Here is a 20,095-nt window from a genome sequence, read left to right as displayed (position 1 = left end):
ACGTTTTCATGTTTCCATGGCAAATAGAATCCAAAAGATCAAGTCCACCACAGATGCCAAGCAATGGCATCATGTGCAGTCCAGAGACAATCCAGCGGATCATGCTTCGAGAGGTCTATCAGTAGATCAGCTCGTTGCTTCAAATTGGTTTACTGGACCAGATTTTCTATGGGAAAAGGAGCTACCCACAAGTGATGCTAAGGTGAAAGAGGTTAGTGATAATGATCCAGAGCTTCGAAAGGCTCAGGTGCTCAACACCAGCACAAATGTATATAGAACATTGTTGGACCGCCTGACTAAGTTTTCTGACTGGAGAAGAGCTGTTAAAGCTATTGCTTGTCTTAAATGTCGTGCTAAGCAAGTCAAAGGTCTTAATCCTCAACTAAATGGAAGTACAAGTGTTGAAGAAAGACGAGAAGCAGAACTTTTCATAATCAGATTGGTCCAAAGAGAAGCATTCAGCAGTGAAATCAAAGATTTACAACAATGCAAGGACATAAAATCTAAAGACAAAGCAAACAAGCTACACAAATTAAGTCCATTTGTGGCTGAGCAGGGTGTGCTGAGAGTAGGTGGACGCTTGACAAGATCTGGTCTTCATTCACACGTTAAACATCCTGCCATTCTGCCAAAAACAAGTCATGTATCTTCTTTACTGATCAAGCATCATCATGAGAAAGTACAGCATCAAGGAAGAGGTATGACTGTAAATGAATTGCGATCCAATGGGATATGGGTTATTGGATGCAGCAGTGCAGTTGCCTCTCACATCTATAAGTGCATCACATGCAGGAAGTATAGAAGGAGCACACAAGATCCAAAGATGGCAGATTTGCCAAAGGACAGAATGGAAATGACCCCTCCATTCACATATTGTGGCATAGATTGCTTTGGACCATTCTATGTGAAGGATGCAAGAAAGGAACTGAAGAAGTATGGTCTTCTTTTCACTTGTATGTGTTGCAGAGCCATACATATCGAAATGCTTGATGACCTTAGTTCAGATGCTTTCATCAATGCATTGCGTGCATTCATTGCAATACGTGGGAATGTAAGACAGTTGAGATGTGATCAAGGTACCAACTTTGTGGGTGCAAAAGGAGAGTTCATGGACGCAATGAAGAACTTGGATCATAAACAGTTGAAGGAATATGGCTGCGAATTTGTAATGAATCCCCCATCATCAAGCCATATGGGAGGAATATGGGAGAGACAAATAAGGACAATCAGAAGTGTTCTAACAGCAATCCTTGATCAGTCTGCTAGAAGACTTGACGGTGCTTCACTTAGAACCTTTCTATATGAAGTGATGGCTATTGTAAATAGCAGACCTCTGACAATAGAACACTTAAACGATCCAACAAGTCTTGAACCACTCACACCAAATCACATTCTCCTGATGAAGTCTAACATAATATTGCCACCCCCTGGTCAGTTTGTGAGTCAAGATCTATACCTGCGTAAGAGATGGCGTCAGGTGCAGTTCTTAGCAAATGAGTTTTGGACAAGGTGGAAAAGGGAATATCTTCTTAATCTTCAGCAAAGACAGATATGGCAAAGGGATAACAGAAATACCAAAGGTAATGACATTGTCATACTTCAAGAGGACAGTGCTCCACGAAATCACTGGAGACTAGCAAGGGTCACAGAGGTGTATCCCAGCTGTGATGCAAGGGTCAGAAAGGTAAAGCTGTTGATTAGCGACTCAACCTTAGACAAACAGGGAAAACGCACATCTAAGCTAGTTTATCTTGATAGGCCAGTGCAAAAAATAGTTCTACTGGTTGAAGCAGAATAAGCATGTGTTGAACTGTAGTAAAAGTTCATAGCTTCATGACTGCTCAAATGAGCAGGGAAATCTCAAATTGAGATTTGGTGGGAGTTTAACTGCCATAAATGTAAATTATGTCAAGTTGTTTAATTTATTGTGTTTACTTATTTTCTTCATTTTATAAACATTGTTTCATTTATGGGTAGGAACCAAGTTACATTCCGTGTTGCACACAGTCACATTTAAGTGACGCAAAAGGGTTAAGAAGCTAGAAGATGCCGTAAATTAAAGAAGGCATAAATAAGTTGTTAAAGGTGAAAGTAAGCTGTGAAGAAGAGAAAGAAAAAGTTGGAAGTGTTTTGTGTTAAGTTTTGTTTCTAAAGCAAATTTATTCCCTCACGGTTACGTGCAGCCAGCGAGGTACGTTTAACTGTGTTTCTGTTTTATTGTGCATTTGTCAATTTTAGTTTAAATGTTTATTTGTTATATTTACATTGATCATTCTGTACATTTATGTAATGACAGTTTGACGGTGGATTTATGGTGGATTTTATGGTGGATTGGCAGAGAAGTTTAACGAAGGAATAAATCCATCTGTGACTGATGAACCGCGGTGTCGTGTATTACCTGGAGGGAGTAAAAGTGTGTATGTGTGAGAGTTTGTGAGTGTGTGCGTCTACGAGTGTGTGCATCTGCAGTGCAGTGTAGAGAACAAGTTCTGACATTCAAACAAATCCTGTTAAATTTTCTGATTTGTATTGTTCTTCTTTTTTTTTTTATAAATGATTTATCGTTCTGGCAGCTCAGGTGGCACTTTATTTAAAAAAAAAAAAAGTCTATATTTGGCAGATGTAAAGCATACATGTGTATGTTTTGTGTTAGTCCATTTTTATTTTATTTTATTAGTATTATAACAGCACAAGGTTCTGTTTTTGAATAAAGGGTTGGAAATTAATGCTTTTCTGTTTTTTATCCGATTCTACGATTACTCGATTATTAAAATAAAGTTGCAGCCCTACATTTAATAATCCTATTCTTATGTCGAGGAGCAGCTACAGGTCTCGTCGCTACGCCGAAACTGCGGTAATGGGCCAGAGCAGATTACTTTATCCGACATCGTTTTAGCCAGTTCAAGCATCTCTATAAAATTATCTTTAGTTATTACCGACTGGCGTAGCCGGACGTCGTAGCGCCGACGTGAATCGCTATACTGGAGTACCTGCGGTTATTCTTTGCCAGCGATTTTAAATTTGCGCGGATGTCGGGCGCTCTGGCTCCAGGAACACACAGGGTTTTATTCGCTGGTGCCGGTATCCTCACGTTTCGAACTATAGAGTCGCCAATGACTAGAGACGGTGGACTGTAGGACCCAGCGGATGCCTCGCTGAGGGGGGAGAAGCGGTTCTGAACGCGGACCGGTGTGTGGTGCCCAGGTGGTGGAGGAGCTTGGCGGGAGCAGTCACCCAACTGCCCTGCTGTCCGGAGGGCGCTACTGGTACCGGCGCCGGGGTAGACACACTCACCGGCTGACTGGACTGGTGCGCGTCCGGGACTAGAAAAGACTCAATTAAGACTTCTGTTTCCCTAATTAAATATAAATAGCTCGGCTATTTTCTCTATTTCAACTAGTCTCCTACACTTCCCACAGGTGAAATCCTCACTACTGACGGAGTTCGTCAAGCTGTACATTTCACACACTGCACACGGAATTAGCGAGGGAGCCATAACCAGTACAAAACCAGTCTGCCCACAACCCACGAACCAAATGGTCACACAAATTGTCAAACCAGAGTTGCGCACACGTCGGTCTCCAGGCGTTCCAGATCGCGCAGTCCAGAATCCCGCGACACGTCCTCCTGGGTGCTGGGCAACAAGCTCCGCCCACATTCCTTCCCAGCCCGTATGGATGGAAACGTAACCGGAGTGTAGAACTGTTCTCACTCCCCCACTCAGTCCCAAACTTCCTCCCGACGCCAACCGCGCGATCAGTACCACAATCCCGCTGCAACACAAACCCAGTCGGGCCACTAGATGAACTGCTTCAAGCCCACAGACAACAGCGCGCAAACCGGAAATTACACCGACGTCACTTCCAGGGGTTCTAAACTCGCCCTGCTGTCACTGGCTGTAGCGCCGCTGGTCACGGTCCCCAAGATCACCTGACTGCAGGAGGACCTTCTCGCAAAGTTCCGTCAGTCGAAGGATGACCGGGGATCTGACCGGTTCGAAGTGAAGCGAGTTTTAAAAAAATGAAAATCTTGGCAGCTGTAATCCTCCTACTTGTGGATCCTGCATCAGGAGGTTTGTTTCCATCCTAATAAATTATTACTTAATGACAGGCGACGGGGAGCAGCGTGTGGGGACGGCGCTTTGCTCAGTGGCACCTCGGCGGATCGCTTTACCGCTAGGCCACCACTGCCCTGATTTACAGAAAAAGTAGAATAATCTGACTTAATAAAAAAAAATGCATATTCTGCATATAAATGAATCATAATGTAATAAATCTGTGTATTAATCAGTGAATATTCATCTGAATGGATTCAGTCAAAAAACTGAATCCAAAATCCTTTTTAACATCCAAGCATTAATAAAGAATTTATACCATATTTATTGTGTAGGTAACACCACTCCTGCGTGGAAAATTTAGTTGATATGTTTGTATTTGTGTCATATGATGTGGAGATTTGATTTCACTTTTTTATGTCGACTATCTTGTAAACCAGTAACATAAAGGAATAACTGGCAAACATGTGGCACATTCGGTAAAAATATCAGATATATATTTAATGAAGGCCAGATTTAAAGAGTAATGTTAATTCTCTTATTCTGTGCAATGTCAGATTTAGCATCAAAATATATATTCTGCTCCTGGTCTTTAGAAATAATGTTCTTTGTCAGGCTACATCGATGAGGTGTGAAGCTAAGGGCGCTAAAAAATACATATATATTTTTTAATAATGACAATAATAAAATAATAATGACGGAGGACGAAAAACGGGGTTTTAGTGACAAAAACACACAAAAAAGAAACCAGCAGACCAAGTGCTGAGTCCCCCAGTTCAGGGACTGTTCTGCGTCTGTGGATGTGACAGAGGGACGCTTGTCCCTTTTCAGTCTTCCAGTCCACAGTCACTGTGAGACGTCTCACAAAATGAAAAACCCCATAAAACCCCAGATGAGGGGAAACGCCTCAGTTTATGTGTTTGAGGACGACTCTGGTGACTTCCACATCCGGCGTGTTTAAATAAGGGAGCAAGCCGCTCCTGACGACTCGTTTCACCGGGAGGATCACGGTTCGAGCCGAAGGGCCCTATGAAGGGAACGTGATAAGGAACCCACAAACCAGTAGTGAGGAAATGTTTCAGTCAAGTGCACAATAAGGAATTAGGACTTACCGGGGCGTTGGTGTTGGGGGGGGCACAGAAGTGACTAAATCAGTTGGTCTCCCACCATGTGAAAGTGAAGTGATTGTCACTGCAGCACAGCACATGGTGACACAACAAAACGTGTCCTTTTAACCATCACCCTTGGTGAGCAGTGGGCACCATGACAGGCACCCGGGGAGCAGTGTGTGGGGACGGTACTTTACTCAGTGGCACCTCAGTGGCACCTTGTCAGATCGGGATTCGAACCGGCAACCTTCTTATTACAGGCCAGTTTTCTTACCAGCTAGGCCACCACCATGTGCACTGTCATCAGCACAGCACAAAATTCACAATCCGCCCTGATTTTTTCTTACAACTCGATGATTTTATTAGAGTTTAATTTGCTGCTTTACTAAATGTCCTGTTTCTTCTCCAACAGTGATTCATTCCTGGACAGGATTGTACACAGCAGCTACAGGAATAAAGGATCTTCCTGAATTTGTTGGTGTAAATTTGTTCGATGATGAAGTGACTGGATACTTCGACAGTAAGAACAACCAGTTTGAGATCCGGCAGGACTGGGTGAAGGAGCTGGGAGAGAAGTATGTGGAGGATCAGACAAAGAGATTCAGAGATTTTACATGGAAATTCAAGGAGAATCTGAAAATGATCATGACTGAATTTAATCAGACTGGAGATCAAGGTAAGATCAACAAGCACCTTCATCCTCTTCAAATCCAAACACTTCTGAGGTTTTAGTTGCCCAGGGATGAAGCTTCTATTATAACTCTACAGAATTAAGCAGAAACTGTGAAGGCAAAACGTGTTAGTTTCAGAAATTCTAGAAAAGTTGATTAACATTTGGCACATTTCATCTGTAATATCAGCGAAACACTAAACTTAACACGGTCTCCCACACCTCAGATGGACATGAACCTTTGCACAATTTAAATCACCACACACTTCACAAAACACACTTTATGTGCATGACCAAAAGAGAAAATGGAGAAGAGAAGTAAAACTGTGGAGCTGAGATATGAAGAGGAGGAAGATGGAACATTTATTTGTCTGCAAGTCTCAACTTATCTCAATGTCACCTGCACCAGTCCGCCCCTGCATGACCCTGCATGACCCTGCATGACCCTGCATGACCCTGCACCCCCACCCTGCATGTAACTATAGATCATTTTGGTGCTGGTTCTACTGGGAAACTGTTTTTATTTGAACTCTTGTGTAAGACAAAGTAACTGTAGAATGTTGTTGTGGTGTGTGTGTGTGTGTATTAGTTACATCTTGGTGTAGGTAATGCTTGTTCGGGTATGTTGACTTAGTTTGATGATCCGGAGTTTATGTGTCAGACGCACTTTCAGTCTTTGTTGGGAAAGTGAGGATCCTGACATGTTACATTTATGTTCATCTGTTTTTCTGGCCATCGTGCCGTGTCTATTTTTTCATGAAAATACTCCTGCTTTCATCCTTCTTTCATCCATCCTTTGTGTGTTTGCTCCTCCTCCCTCATCTCTACTGAATACCGAGCTGCCAAGGTGCCACTGAGGTGCCACTGGGCAAAGCACCGTCCCCACACACACATACAGTAAAATATTTAATGACAGATGTATATAAACTTAAAACGTCATTTATTTATGTAATATATTAAACCAGCTATTCACATTAAATACATAATCTCAGAAAGTGACAACTACAAACCAACAAACGAACATGAAAACTAATGATGATCATAGAGCTTTTTACTGATTAAATTCTCTCTTTCTCAGGAGTTCACACTTTACAGCTGATGTACGGCTGTCAGTGGGAAGATGAAGATGGAGCTACAGATGGATACAGTCAGTATGGTTACAATGGAGAAGATTTTATAAGACTGGATTTGAAAAACTTCAATTGGGTTGCTGCAAGAACAGAGGCAGAAATCATCAAGCAGAAATGGAATGGAGGTGAAGCTAAATTCTGGAAGAACTACCTGGAACATGATTGTATTGAGTGGATAAAGAAGTATGCTCGGTCTGGGAAGATCAGTCTGGAGAGAAAAGGTACAGCAGCACACAGAACAGTCTTCTTACAATTGTATTTACAGCGTTTATCAGATGCCCTTATCCAGAGGGACCTACAACCAGTAGTTACAGGGACAGTCCCCCCTGGAGCAACTTAGGGTTAAGTGTCTTGCTCAGGGACACAACGGTAGTAAGTGGGGTTTGAACCTGGGTCTTCTGGTTCACAGGCGAGTGTGCTACCCACTAGGCTACTACCACCATTGTGTTGTACAAAAAAACTAATGAGAATTGCTGGTGTCTTCTCCTTTTAAGTCACTTTGGATAAAAACATCTGCAAAGTAAAGTAAAGTAAAAGAGTAAAGTACAGTAAAGTAAAACAAAAAGATCCACCAGGCAGGAAGGCAACTTGTATACACAGATTCCACCCAGTAAAGTCTCACACACATACACACACACACACACACACACACACTCCATTGAGTTAACTGGTTGTGAACAGATCTTTAGTTGTTTCTGTTGGTAATTGAAAATATCAGCTCTTTTACGTTGTTCATTTGAATTGAATTTGCTTCTTGATCATTAGTGACTTTTCAGTGACATTCTGAGGCTCCACAGCCACCAGAGGGCGTCACCCTCCTCTGTTTTAAGTGAAGTGAAGTGATTGTCACACATGATACACAGCACACAGTGCACACAGTGAAATTTGTTCTGTGCATTTAACCCATCACCCTTGGTGAGCAGTGGGCAGCCATGACAGGCGCCCGGGGAACAGTGTGTGGGGACGGTGCTTTGCTCAGTGGCACCTCAGTGGTACCTTGGCAGATTGGGATTCGAACCAGCAACCTTCTGATAACGGGGCCACCACTGCCCCTAAACACACCTAGGACTTTTTTTATTAGGAGTCTCCCCTGATGTTCTGAGCATCTCATTGTTTGTCTATTTGCAAGTTTACAGAGGAACCAGCACTAATTTTAATTTTATATGAAATTAACAGTTTTGTTTACATTTATATTTAAGGCATTTGGCAGATGCCCTTATCCAGAGCGACTTACAACGTGCTTTCAAGTTACCATCGTTACGCCAAGGTTGCGGGCTGTTGTAGAAGTAGAGAGCTGTGAGTTATCCAGGTAAATAGCAAGATCGTGATGTGGTGAAGAATCTGCTGGAATTCAGTTTAGGTGAGTTTGAGGTGATGGGCTGCCATCCAAGATGAGATGTCAGTTAGACATGCAGAGATTTTGGAAGCAACATGTAAATCAGAGGGAGGAATAGAGACAATGAATTGTGTGTCATCGGCATAGCAGTGGTAGGATAATCCATGTGAGGAAATGACCTCACCAAGTGATCTCGTGTAGAGGGAGAAAAGGAGAGGACCTATTACTGAGCCTTGAGGGAGAGTCTACGTGAGGCAGAGGTGGATCCTTTCCAAGTCACTTGGTAAGATCGGTCACCGAGTGGAAACAAACCACTGCCATGCTGAGCCCCGAATTCAAAGCCTCTTCACGATTGACGAGAGTCTTGTAGTTAATGGTGTCAAATGCAGCAGATAGGTCGAGGAGAATAAGAACCAATGACAGTTTTGCCAATCTGGCCACATGTAGCTGCTCGGTAACCGCCAAAAGGGCAGTCTCAGTAGAATGAGCCTGTGGATATTATATGAATGATTTCATCCGATAATAATAAAGTAATAATAGTAATAATAAAGTAATAATAAAAACTTGAACTTGCATCCTTGTGCCACATGATTAGGGAGAAAAGTAAAAAAATTATTTTAATCAATTACTGTTCACATTCACTATGTGCAATATTATGTGTGTCACGGCTACGGACTTACGGGGGAAGGAAGCGCTGGGAACGGGGTTTTATTATGAAATAAACAATTACAAATAAACAATGGCGCGGTGGCCAAGAATGGGGAATAAAAGGAGAACAACTAAAACAAACCCGCAGGCGTGTGGCGATTGCCAGAACTGAAAATACACTAACACACAACAGTGCACTCACAACAGTCCATGTCAGGTTTTTATGCGCCGTCAGGATTGGCCACTGGTGATGAGCACAGCTGCAGTCAGTCCTGACAATGTGAAATATCACACATCAAATCTGAAACAGACAGCAGCCAGACAAGGAAAAAAAACTCCAATAAAGAAAAGAGGAATCATCTGAAAATCTGCAATTGTCCAATGACAAATAATCACTAAGTCATGAGTAATGTAGCACCCTCAAGGAATGATGGAGGCACGAGACAAAAACGGGGTTTATTCTGGTCTTAACAACCTGCTCATAAAGAAGACAAAAGACCTTGCAAAAGTTCTTGCACCTTTTCTCATACATTTCAAACAATTTATTGATCACAAATAAAATATCAAAGTCAACAAACCTTGTGAGCTGACATCCATGAAAGGCTAAATATTTTCTTATGGCTGTAGTTTCTTTTCATTGCTTTGCTTATTTCTTCTGTTTTATAACCTTTTATCTTCAATGGCGCCAATCTGCAGCAACACTGTGCAGACGGCATGACTGCATATATAAAAAGGGGTCGCGCGGAACCTTAACCCGTAATAATTGTTCCGTCTGTGACCACTAGATGGCGGAAAAACAGTAAACTGGATTGACAGTTCAAAGAACATTAAATGCAAATGACTGACAAGTAATAATAAAAACGTGTAACTGTACTACAGTTATATTTGGAGTGTAAACTGGCAGGTAGATGTAGTGAAGTGTTGAATATAAAATTAGTGTTTGTTGGATGATCTGCTGATATGAAGACATCCTACATTTATGGCATTTATTACATCCTCTTTCTCTTCCAAATTCTCTCCCTGTTCCCCTCCTGTCTTCCTGTCTCTAGTCCCTCCTCAGGTGTCTCTGCTGCAGACAGACCCCTCCTCTCCAGTGGTCTGTCACGCTACAGGTTTCTACCCTGATAAGGTGAAGATCAGTTGGCAGAAAGATGGACAGGACCTGCATGAAGATGTAGATGTTGGTGAGACGTTGTCCAACCATGACGGAACCTTCCAGAAACGTGCAGAACTCAAAGTGACCCCTGATGTGTGGAAGAAGAACCAGTTCACCTGTGTGGTGGAACACAAGAGTGGAGACCCAATCCACATGATCCTGACTGAGGAGAAGATCAGGACCAACAGTCCAGGTACAGGAACTTCTAGCAGCTCATCAACATATTTGACATGAAATCCCACTAAAACAGTTCTGTTTAGTTTATTTTACTGATAGTGGAAGGTTATTTGATCTCATGGTGAGTAATGTGATTTGTAGTATCAGATCATGCTGAAATGAATGATTAACATTATTTTTTCCCCAAGTGTTGTTCCCATAGTAGTAAATGTGTAATTGATTTGTAACTAAGTGTGACTTACTTTAACTTTGACTGACATCATTATGAAAGTCACTGTGACCCCCATTAATCTACCCAGGACACACTCCACACAGTCCAGTATAAAAGTGATTTTTACTTTTCCTGCAGGTAATAATGTTCCAGGCATCGTTGCTGGGTTGGTGGTTGCTGCTCTCGTTCTCATCGCTGTGGTTGTTGGTGTTGTGATGGTTGTGAAGAGAAGATCAGGTGAGAGACGCAGCAAACAACTTCAGTAACTTCTACACCAAACATGGTGTCATGTGGGGAAACTACTAATCAGTAAAATACTAAAATACTTTATACAGGATACCAGCAGGCCAGCCGTGAGTACACTTGTTTCAAGTTTTTTTTTTTGTTTTAAACATTTGTACTTGTGGTTAAATGTCTCACGGAAAATAAACCTTTAGATCCTTTAGATAAAATAAACATTTAGATCAGATGCTGAATGTTTCATTATTTATATAAAATATTTACTAAACGCATATCTAAAAATATTTATATGTAACAACAATTATTGAAAATCTTGCTGATATGTAACTTTTTTCTGCTCTTTTATCTTTGATCAGATTCTGATCAGAACGTTCAACAAGTACGTATTTTATCTTATTTTCACAATCATTATCACAGGAATTATGACCAAATAAATTAGTTTTCTTTAATCTAAACATTTGTTGCTTTGATGGATGCTGATTAAAATCAAATCTGGGCATCATTCTGTGCCAAACCATGTTCTTTCTGATGTAATGTCATAGGATTTCAGTGCAGCTATTTCCTTTTGTATTGCTTGTACCCACCTACTGCAGACACACCTAAAATCTGGATTAGGTTAAATGTGAAATGCTGTAAATGTAAATGCCATTTCGGAAAGACGGTGAATGAAATTCAGCCAAAGTCTTGAAAAGTAAAATGCTCTCTTTATTCTATGTTCACTTGATATTCGTCCTATTGGTGGCTCATCTGTTCCTTCTTTATTTGTACCCATATCTAACCTGCACATTCAATTAGTGGATATCCTTCAAATATAATAATTTCTGTCTTTTTCCTGTCACCCAGGGATCTGGTGTGTCCCACAGCCAACCTGGTGAAGGATGTGAGCTACAGGACCGTCCTGAATTGGAGCCCCCTGCTTGCACCAGTGCAAATAGAACACAGGTAGGATTTTCATATTATTTCTACCATCTACAGTAGGGGTGTCCGAACTGTGGCCCATGATCCATTTTTCATAAGTCCACAGCTAATTGTTGAACTATAATGAAAGATGGCCCCATACATTTAATTTACTCTCAAACGTATTGTACCTCTTAGTTTCAACACAAGGTGAAGCCACAGAGATATATATGATCAAGGCAACATCGTCTAACCAAAGTTTAACCCAAGAAAGATTTATTCATCTCAAAAATACCAAGCATTCGGCAGGGTGATGAGTAACATTGGGGTCATTAATCCCATTAATCCCTCCACATATAATGCTTATGGATGGACTCTGAATCCTAGCATGTCAGCCAATATCCTCCTTCTCTAGTGAAAGATATTCACCATTCATAGATGTTTCTATAAGTGGTCCTTAATGAAGAAGATTGGACACCAGATCACTGTACACAGTACAAAGTGAAATGAGACGACCTTTCTTCAGGACCATGGTGAAACACTACAGACTACATGAGAGCAGTGTGAACAATTACAACTGCTGTATCTCCCTTTCACTCGCCACAGTGGCTCAATCTCTCTGGTTGTCTGACTCTGTACAAAGATTCAGCAAAAGTTTTTTTACACTGGATTCAACTCTCCCCATTTACCCGGGCATGGAACCCACACCAAGATATGCATGGTCACAGTGGCTCGGTTAACAACAATTAGGACAGTAATTAAACAGCAGATTTGCATGATCATAAAATATAAATAACAAATGTAAAAAAATGGTTAAATGTCATAACAAATGTAAAAAAATAATGATGAGTCAGAATTTCTTATATTTTTGCCACAATTGTGGTGTCTGTTTTGCAATTTCAGTTTCTCAGTTTTCATCCATCACCTTCACCTGCATATGAAAGTGAAGTGATTGTCATTGTAAAACACTGCAGCACAGCACACTGTGACACAACGAAATGTGTCCTCTGCTTTTAACCATCACCGGGCGCCCGGGGAGCAGTGTGTGGGGATGGTATTTCACTCAGTGGCACCTTGGCGGCTAGTGATTCGAACCGGCAACCTTCTGATTATGGGTTCTCTTTCTTACCACTAGGCCACCACTGCCAATATCATTTTTAAGGCATAAAAAAAAATGTTATCATAAGATTGATAAAGAACAAGCACGGTTTTCTACCCAGGCTGCACCTGAAACAGCCCCACCCACCTGCACCAGTGCTACATCTGAAAAAGTAAAATTTTACGTGTTCCTCAATGTACATCACAAAAGAGCACAGTAACAAGTGATTTCGAATAGTTGTTCCCCAGCATAACCATACAGTAAATATATAAAGTCAAAGTTGTTTTTTGCTTATTTTATTGGTATTCTGTTTCCTGTCATCCAGAGGACTGAAGAAGGAGCATCTACTGACACAACAACCACACCAGGCTGCTCCCAGAAGCGGGTCAGAAGCCACAGCTGATAATATCTGTGCCTCTGCCTCCTCTCTCAGTGTCTGTGCCTCTGCCAGGTCTCTTGTACACGACAGCTGCCCCGGCCCTGCAGTAACACAGATGTTTAGTGATATCATCAGTATAACCTCACAAGGACAATATTCACAGAAAGTATTATAAAAGACACAGCCAAAAGAACACTACCAGATAGTGAACACAGCACACATGGTTTACAGTGTTTTGGGATCTTTAGATCACAATTCAACTTGATTAATCAATTGCAGATTTTTTTTATCAATTGGTTGTTTATATTGTCTCATATATCATTTAATTAGGTAAAGATCTGTTGTTTAAAGCATAATGTAGAATGTATTCAATATTTCAGCTCAAAGAAATTTGTGGACTGGATGTAATGTGAAACATGACTAGAAGGGAATCTTGGGACAATCAGAGCTCAGGCTGAACAATGCAGAGGCAGCTCCTACTCCTCTGCCATAAGACAGTTTAACATTATGGTGCTCTTACATGGACTTCCCTCAGGTCCTTTAACATTTCTTTAATCTTTTGTACAACATTTTACATTTACAGCATTTATTACACAAAATTGCTGCTTTTTTATATCTTCTATTTCTACCTATTGTAACAAATTGTTAGATGTATTTTTACAGTATATAATTAGAGTATTATTTATTTTGCATATATATAGTATATATTTATTGGGATAATACATTCTTGTTGTTGATAAATGTTCATTGGTTGTACCTTGTACACTGTACTTATGGAAAAACATAATCTTTAACCAAAAATATCTTATTTTGGTTTAGATTACTTGTCTTTTTCAAATTCCAGCAAACATGGTTGTGTGACAAAACACAGGCACTGTCACACATGGTGGGACACACTTGAGGGGCTAACTCCAAGGAAACAAAATTCATGTTTGCCTCTTTACAGAATTAAACTGCTATGTTAGTCAAGCGGAAAGAGAACCGAGCCAAAGAAGACAACTTTATTTAAAAACTTTTGTATTCCTGATGTACCGCTTGACACCATTAGATGTCACTATTATTAAAGTTTTTAAACACGATGAATATGTATTGTCAAAATTAGTATTTAATAAATACATCCATGGACTATTGACTGTAATACAGATGTGGAAAACGTGATTCCTGGTGAAAATTCCAGTGAAAATGGTGTTATAGGTCAGATAGGTAACAAATTGTACCATTTACACACTTTCTCTTTTGCCCTAAACAAGTGAGTTCTATGGTGAATTTTACAGTTAAGAATGTGTTGGGCCAGACAGTGGTGCTATTCCTAATAGTTCCGAATTTTGAGTGTAAACAGGGATCATCACTTTATATAAAACCGAATATTAAGCGATTTCTTGACTGCAAGCCTTGCTGATTTGCCCTCCTACAGGCGTAACGCGGTACTGCAGCCTGCCGAGCGCCATTTAAGGTGGAACCGACAATTCCAATAAGTAGCTGTTCATGTTAATAAGTAGGAGTTCATGTTATCTGCCCCCAGTGAAGGTTCATGCATTGCAGTTCATATTTTAGCATCATAACAATGCAGAACAGCAATGAGGAAACAAACATAAAACCGCAATTTAAACTTGGTTCGTCGGTCAACATTTGAATCACGTGGTGTATTTGTGGAGGCGTTTTATTGCGAAACATGCAGCTCAGATTTTAGTGACGGACATGCAGAAAAATACGAATAATTTCCGCAAAGTTCTCTACTGGTCCTACATCTGTACCTCGTGAGGATCGAATATTGATTAATCTGGCAAAATGAAGATCTTTCTTCCTTAAAAGTGATCTTGTCTCGGGAGTTTGTGTTTTTATGTATGGTTCATCATTCATATAAATGTGGAGTTTTACTATGTTGCTAATCTTTTATGTTCTAGTCATATCAGAATGGAGAACCTAAATGGGTGTTTATTCTGAAATAAATCTGATGGACCAGGATGGGTTTTATAAGATTCTGCTCCAAGTTTTCACCCATTGAGTTGAATACCAGCAGTGATATAAATAGATAATATGTGGTATAATGTCATGTGTTTGATATATTTTAGGCCAAGTTCAGAATGTCTTTACAGCATTTTACGAACATGACAGTGTTCATATAACTAGGAACTAAAAATGGTCTGTTTTGGTGGCTGCTGAAATGTTCTGGCTGTTTGTTCACCAGAAACTGTGTTAACATTCACATCTGCTGTCTGTTTATTCGTAGTCGTCTCAGTGTAGGACAGTTAATATCCTCACTGGCTGTATATTCCCAGTATCGATACGTCTTAAGTACATCTTATGTCTGGGCAAGGATCAGACATTAAAAATTTATCGTTTAAATAGTTTTATTCTTTTAACATTCCAAGCTTTTATAGCACATAGAGGAAATTAAAATGTAAAGCACAAGTGAAAAATATCATGGAAATCCGGTAATGATGGTCATTTTCCGTGTTGAAGGTGAAGTGTAGGTACCTTTACCTTTAGTACTCATTACTAACAGATTGTAGAGTTTAGCGCAGAACCTGTCCTTTCAGCCGACATTTACACATTAAATATGTTATCATCATAATTATTTATAATTATTTCCCAATTTGGTTGAAACAGGTACAGTGGTGGAGTAGAGGCGATATGCTTTATTTCATTTCAGGAATGTGTAATTTATTAGGTCTCCCTGGATACTGATGACAGTGTCAAATTTGGTTGGTAGTAAACTAGAGTGTAACAAACCACAAAGTCCCAGGTTCAAACCCCACTTACTGCCATTGTGTCCCTGAGCAAGAATATTAACCCTGAGTGTCTCCAGGAGGACTGTCCCTGTTCTTACTGACACCTGGGTTCGGGTTCAACCTTAACATCAATCTCACTTTTGGATTAAATTCTGGCATGAACACTATAGGTCTGCTTTTTATATTAGGCATTCATATTGTTTCTGGAGGTATGTGCGATGAAAAGGGATATTTCATCCCTACTATGTTTAATGCTGGATATTATTATGGGTTTTGTAATATTATTCAATTCATCGAACAAGTCTTGTTGTTATCATCCACAGAATTTATTTTATGTATTGATTAAATTAATATTAGACAGTATTTAGGGTCGTCCCACTTATAAGGTTATTTATTGAGAAATATTTTCAGTATTTTTGAAAAGAAAGATGGACAGAACCTGCACGAAGATGTAGATGTTGGTGAGACGTTGTCCAACCATGATGAACTTTCCAGAAACGTGCAGAACTCAAAGTGACCCCTGATGAGAGGAAGAAGAACCAGTTCACCTGTGTGGTGGAGCACAAGAGTGGAGACCCAATCCACATGATCCTGACTGAGGAGAAGATCAGGACCAACAAGTAGACAGAAGTTAGTACTGAGTAAATCTTTACATTTCTTCACCCTCCAATATCCATCCCTCCATTATAACAATTTATTTACTGGGAGAAGATCATGTCGAGGTATATCACCACAGAGCGATGCGAAAACAGACGTTTTTACTGAACTATTTACAAAATGAAAAGTGAATAAACACGAATCTCATATTTACATATTTACATATTAAGGCAGAACTATTGCGGTGAGGACTCTGGGCGACGCTAAAGAAAGAAGAAGATGTAGTCCAACAATGATGTAGTCCATTCATAAAGGCCACGCCCCATCCTCTTGGCTGCAGACTTTCTTCCGGTGGGAAGAATCACGCTGATGGGGGCAAGGGAGGACAAACACACACACACACACACACACACACACACACACAGCAACTGAGGTGCATGTAACAATTTTACTTTTAAAATTTTATTAACAAACCTTTACCTTACATAGGTTGCTGGAAATAATATAAATATGAATTATGTAAATAACAAATACAGTAGGAAGAGACACTCGAAATTGTGAAAAGAGGTTTAATAAACAGAAAAGAAAATGGCCCAATGGCCAAAACATACACACAAGCAATTGAAACACACGTAGCGTACACGCAACATATAAGAATCAGAAAAATGCAGGACAACCTTAGAGTCCTGCTGGTGCCCATTTAACAGGTCCTGGGACTGATCAGGACCTACATTCAGGTGAAATGGGTGCCATTTGATTGAGTCCAGTGGCACCAGGCATCACAATGTTAATTTATACATGTTTAGTATGTTAAAATGAGCACAGTTGCATTTAGGTTACTGTCTGTGGCGTTTGAGGCTAATTCTTCTCTTTTGAAATGGTGCCACGTGGCTTCTTTGGTGCTCAAACACCATGTGACACAATTAATTTGGTAGTTTTTTTTTATCAGTTTATCAGTGCCCTTATAAAAATTTATGCTCCAATGTTATTGGATTTACAGTTTGCCAAATTTAATTGGGCAGCATCCTATATTAACGTTATTGTGAAACATTTTAAGGTTGGTAACCCACCCAGGACACACTCCACACAGTCCAGTACAAAAATAATTTACACTAATCTTTTACTGCAGGTAATAATGTTCCAGGCATCGTTGCTGGGTTGGTGGTTGCTGCTCTCGTTCTCATCGCTGTGGTTGTTGGTGTTGTGATGGTTGTGAAGAGAAGATCAGGTGAGAGACGCAGCAAACAACATCAGTAACTTCTACACCAGACATGGTGTCATGTGGGGAAACTGCTAATCAGTTTTCTTCCTTCTGCCTCTTAGGGGTCGCAACACCGGATCCCCATCAGAAACCAATCCACCCTTTCTACCAGGGCTTGGGATCGTCACGTGCATTCAATGTTGAAAACTACTAATGAGTAAAATGCAAAAATCATTTCTATTCTCTTTTATACAGAGAACCGGAAGGCCAGGCTTGAGTATTACACTCATCAATTTAATTTCTGTTATTTCTCAGCTTTAAACACTACGCATCTACTTTGCTAGAGTCTGATGCAGCTACTGAGCCTCTCGACACACATGAAGTCTTTAACAAAAACAGCAGGACCTGCAGATCCAGCTCTACTCCACAGTCTGCTCCTCCATCAAAGCCTGGTTTGATGCAGCTACCAAACAATACAGCAAAATTGACCTGCACATCAGATTCTTCTCATCTTTAGCACAAAAAGGTTTTTCAGAGCTGTTGTGTTTTCTCCAGCTTCAGGCTCATGTAGGGATCTGGACACTTTCAGATCATTCTGGGCCTCCCCCATTGTATTTTTTTGTATTTTCTAATATCCTGTATGTTTGGGCACAGAATTATGGTAGAACTGTATGTATATTTCCTGTATTCCTGTATTCACAGGGTGGTAGTAGCCTAGTGGGTAACACACTCGCCTATGAACCAGAAGACCCGGGTTCAAATCCCGCTTACTACCATTGTGTCCCTGAGCAAGACACTTAACCCTAAGTTGCTCCAGGGAGACTGTCCCCTGAAACTACTGATTGTAAGTCGCTCTGGATAAGGGCGTCTGATAAATGCCGTAAATGTAAATGTAAATGTAAATGTAAATGTATTCTGCAAATGTCATACCAAACACCCGCCACTAGGGCGGCACCAAAAGTGTCATGTATTATGAATGGATGGAACCTGTACTTAGAAAATGAAAGTAAAGTGTTTTAATGGTTGTATATAATGTGTTTTGTACAGGAGTGATTTGAGATTGAATCAGTATTAGACAGAAGGCCATGTATGTTAGTGTACCAAATATGTCTGTAAACGTATGTTATGTGAACAAGTAAGAGTGCTCTACACGGCCGCTGAATTAGAGCAGAGGCAGCCGGAGAAGCGTGCATACCGAGTTCGCGCTGTGCAATAAGGAGTGAACGAACACAACCCTCTCCCGCACTGGTTATTAATTTAGCCAAGTGTGCTACACTCAGATTGAAAATGTACAGCATGACCCCACTGTTACGTCCTTTGTGCCATAGAGTGGTTTGGGGTGCTCTGTGTTTGTACGTGTTTCCCTTTTAGGCTGTCTGCTGGGCGGACATTTGGATTATGGCTCCACCCACCACTTCCCTCATCAACTGCCAGCCAATCACTGGACTGGAGTACCTAAAGACCATTCCAACCACCAGTCGGGGCTTTGTTGTGTGTTAGAGTGATTAGTGTGGTTAGTTGTGGCTTTGTTGGGTACTTGTATTGTCTCTCCTTTCATGATGTGTTGTCCTCCTGTGAATTGTTGTGTTGTTGTGTATAGCACTTTAGGTTTGGTGGGTTGTTCACTACTCACTGTAAATAAAAGCACAATATTTCACTTGGGCTTCATATCTGTGTACAGGGAGTGCAGAATTATTAGGCAAATGAGTATGTTGTTGCATGTTGTCTTACTCCAAGCTGTATAGGCTCGAAAGCCTGCTACCAATTAAGCATATTAGGTGATGTGCATCTCTGTAATGAGAAGGGGTGTGGTCTAATGACATCAACACCCTATATCAGGTGTGCATAATTATTAGGCAACTTCCTTTCCTTTGGCAAAATGGGTCAAAAGAAGGACTTGACAGGCTCAGAAAAGTCAAAAATAGTGAGATATCTTGCAGAGGGATGCAGCACTCTTAAAATTGCAAAGCTTCTGAAGCGTGATCATCGAACAATCAAGCGCTTCATTCAAAATAGTCAACAGGGTCACAAGAAGCGTGTGGAAAAACCAAGGCGCAAAATAACTGCCCATGAACTGAGAAAAGTCAAGCGTGCAGCTGCCAAGATGCCACTTGCCACCAGTTTGGCCATATTTCAGAGCTGCAACATCACTGGAGTGCCCAAAAGCACAAGGTGTGCAATACTCAGAGACGTGGCCAAGGTAAGAAAGGCTGAAAGACGACCACCACTGAACAAGACACACAAGCTGAAACGTCAAGACTGGGCCAAGAAATATCTCAAGACTGATTTTTCTAAGGTTTTATGGACTGATGAAATGAGAGTGAGTCTTGATGGGCCAGATGGATGGGCCCGTGGCTGGATTGGTAAAGGGCAGAGAGCTCCATTCCGACTCAGACGCCAGCAAGGCGGAGGTGGAGTACTGGTTTGGGCTGGTATCATGAAAGATGAGCTTGTGGGGC

At 40.8% G+C, this 20,095-nt stretch overlaps 1 protein-coding gene across 1 annotated transcript; it reads left to right on the top strand.

Moving 5' to 3' along the window:
• Positions 1–3,890: 3,890 nt before the first annotated feature.
• LOC114770098 (BOLA class I histocompatibility antigen, alpha chain BL3-7-like) lies at positions 3,891–14,185 on the top strand. Its single transcript, XM_028963746.1, has 9 exons — positions 3,891–4,072; positions 5,576–5,839; positions 6,912–7,184; positions 9,997–10,296; positions 10,630–10,728; positions 10,827–10,844; positions 11,088–11,110; positions 11,575–11,673; positions 13,053–14,185. The coding sequence occupies exons 1-9, from the start codon at positions 4,021–4,023 to the stop codon at positions 13,128–13,130; spliced, it is 1,206 nt and encodes a 401-aa protein (XP_028819579.1). The 5' UTR covers positions 3,891–4,020; the 3' UTR covers positions 13,131–14,185.
• The last annotated feature ends 5,910 nt before the right edge of the window (positions 14,186–20,095 follow it).

This window comes from Denticeps clupeoides, chromosome 20 (assembly GCF_900700375.1).
Source record: "Denticeps clupeoides chromosome 20, fDenClu1.1, whole genome shotgun sequence".
Taxonomy (NCBI): domain Eukaryota; kingdom Metazoa; phylum Chordata; class Actinopteri; order Clupeiformes; family Denticipitidae; genus Denticeps; species Denticeps clupeoides.
This window is presented reverse-complemented; position numbering and strand designations above follow the sequence as displayed.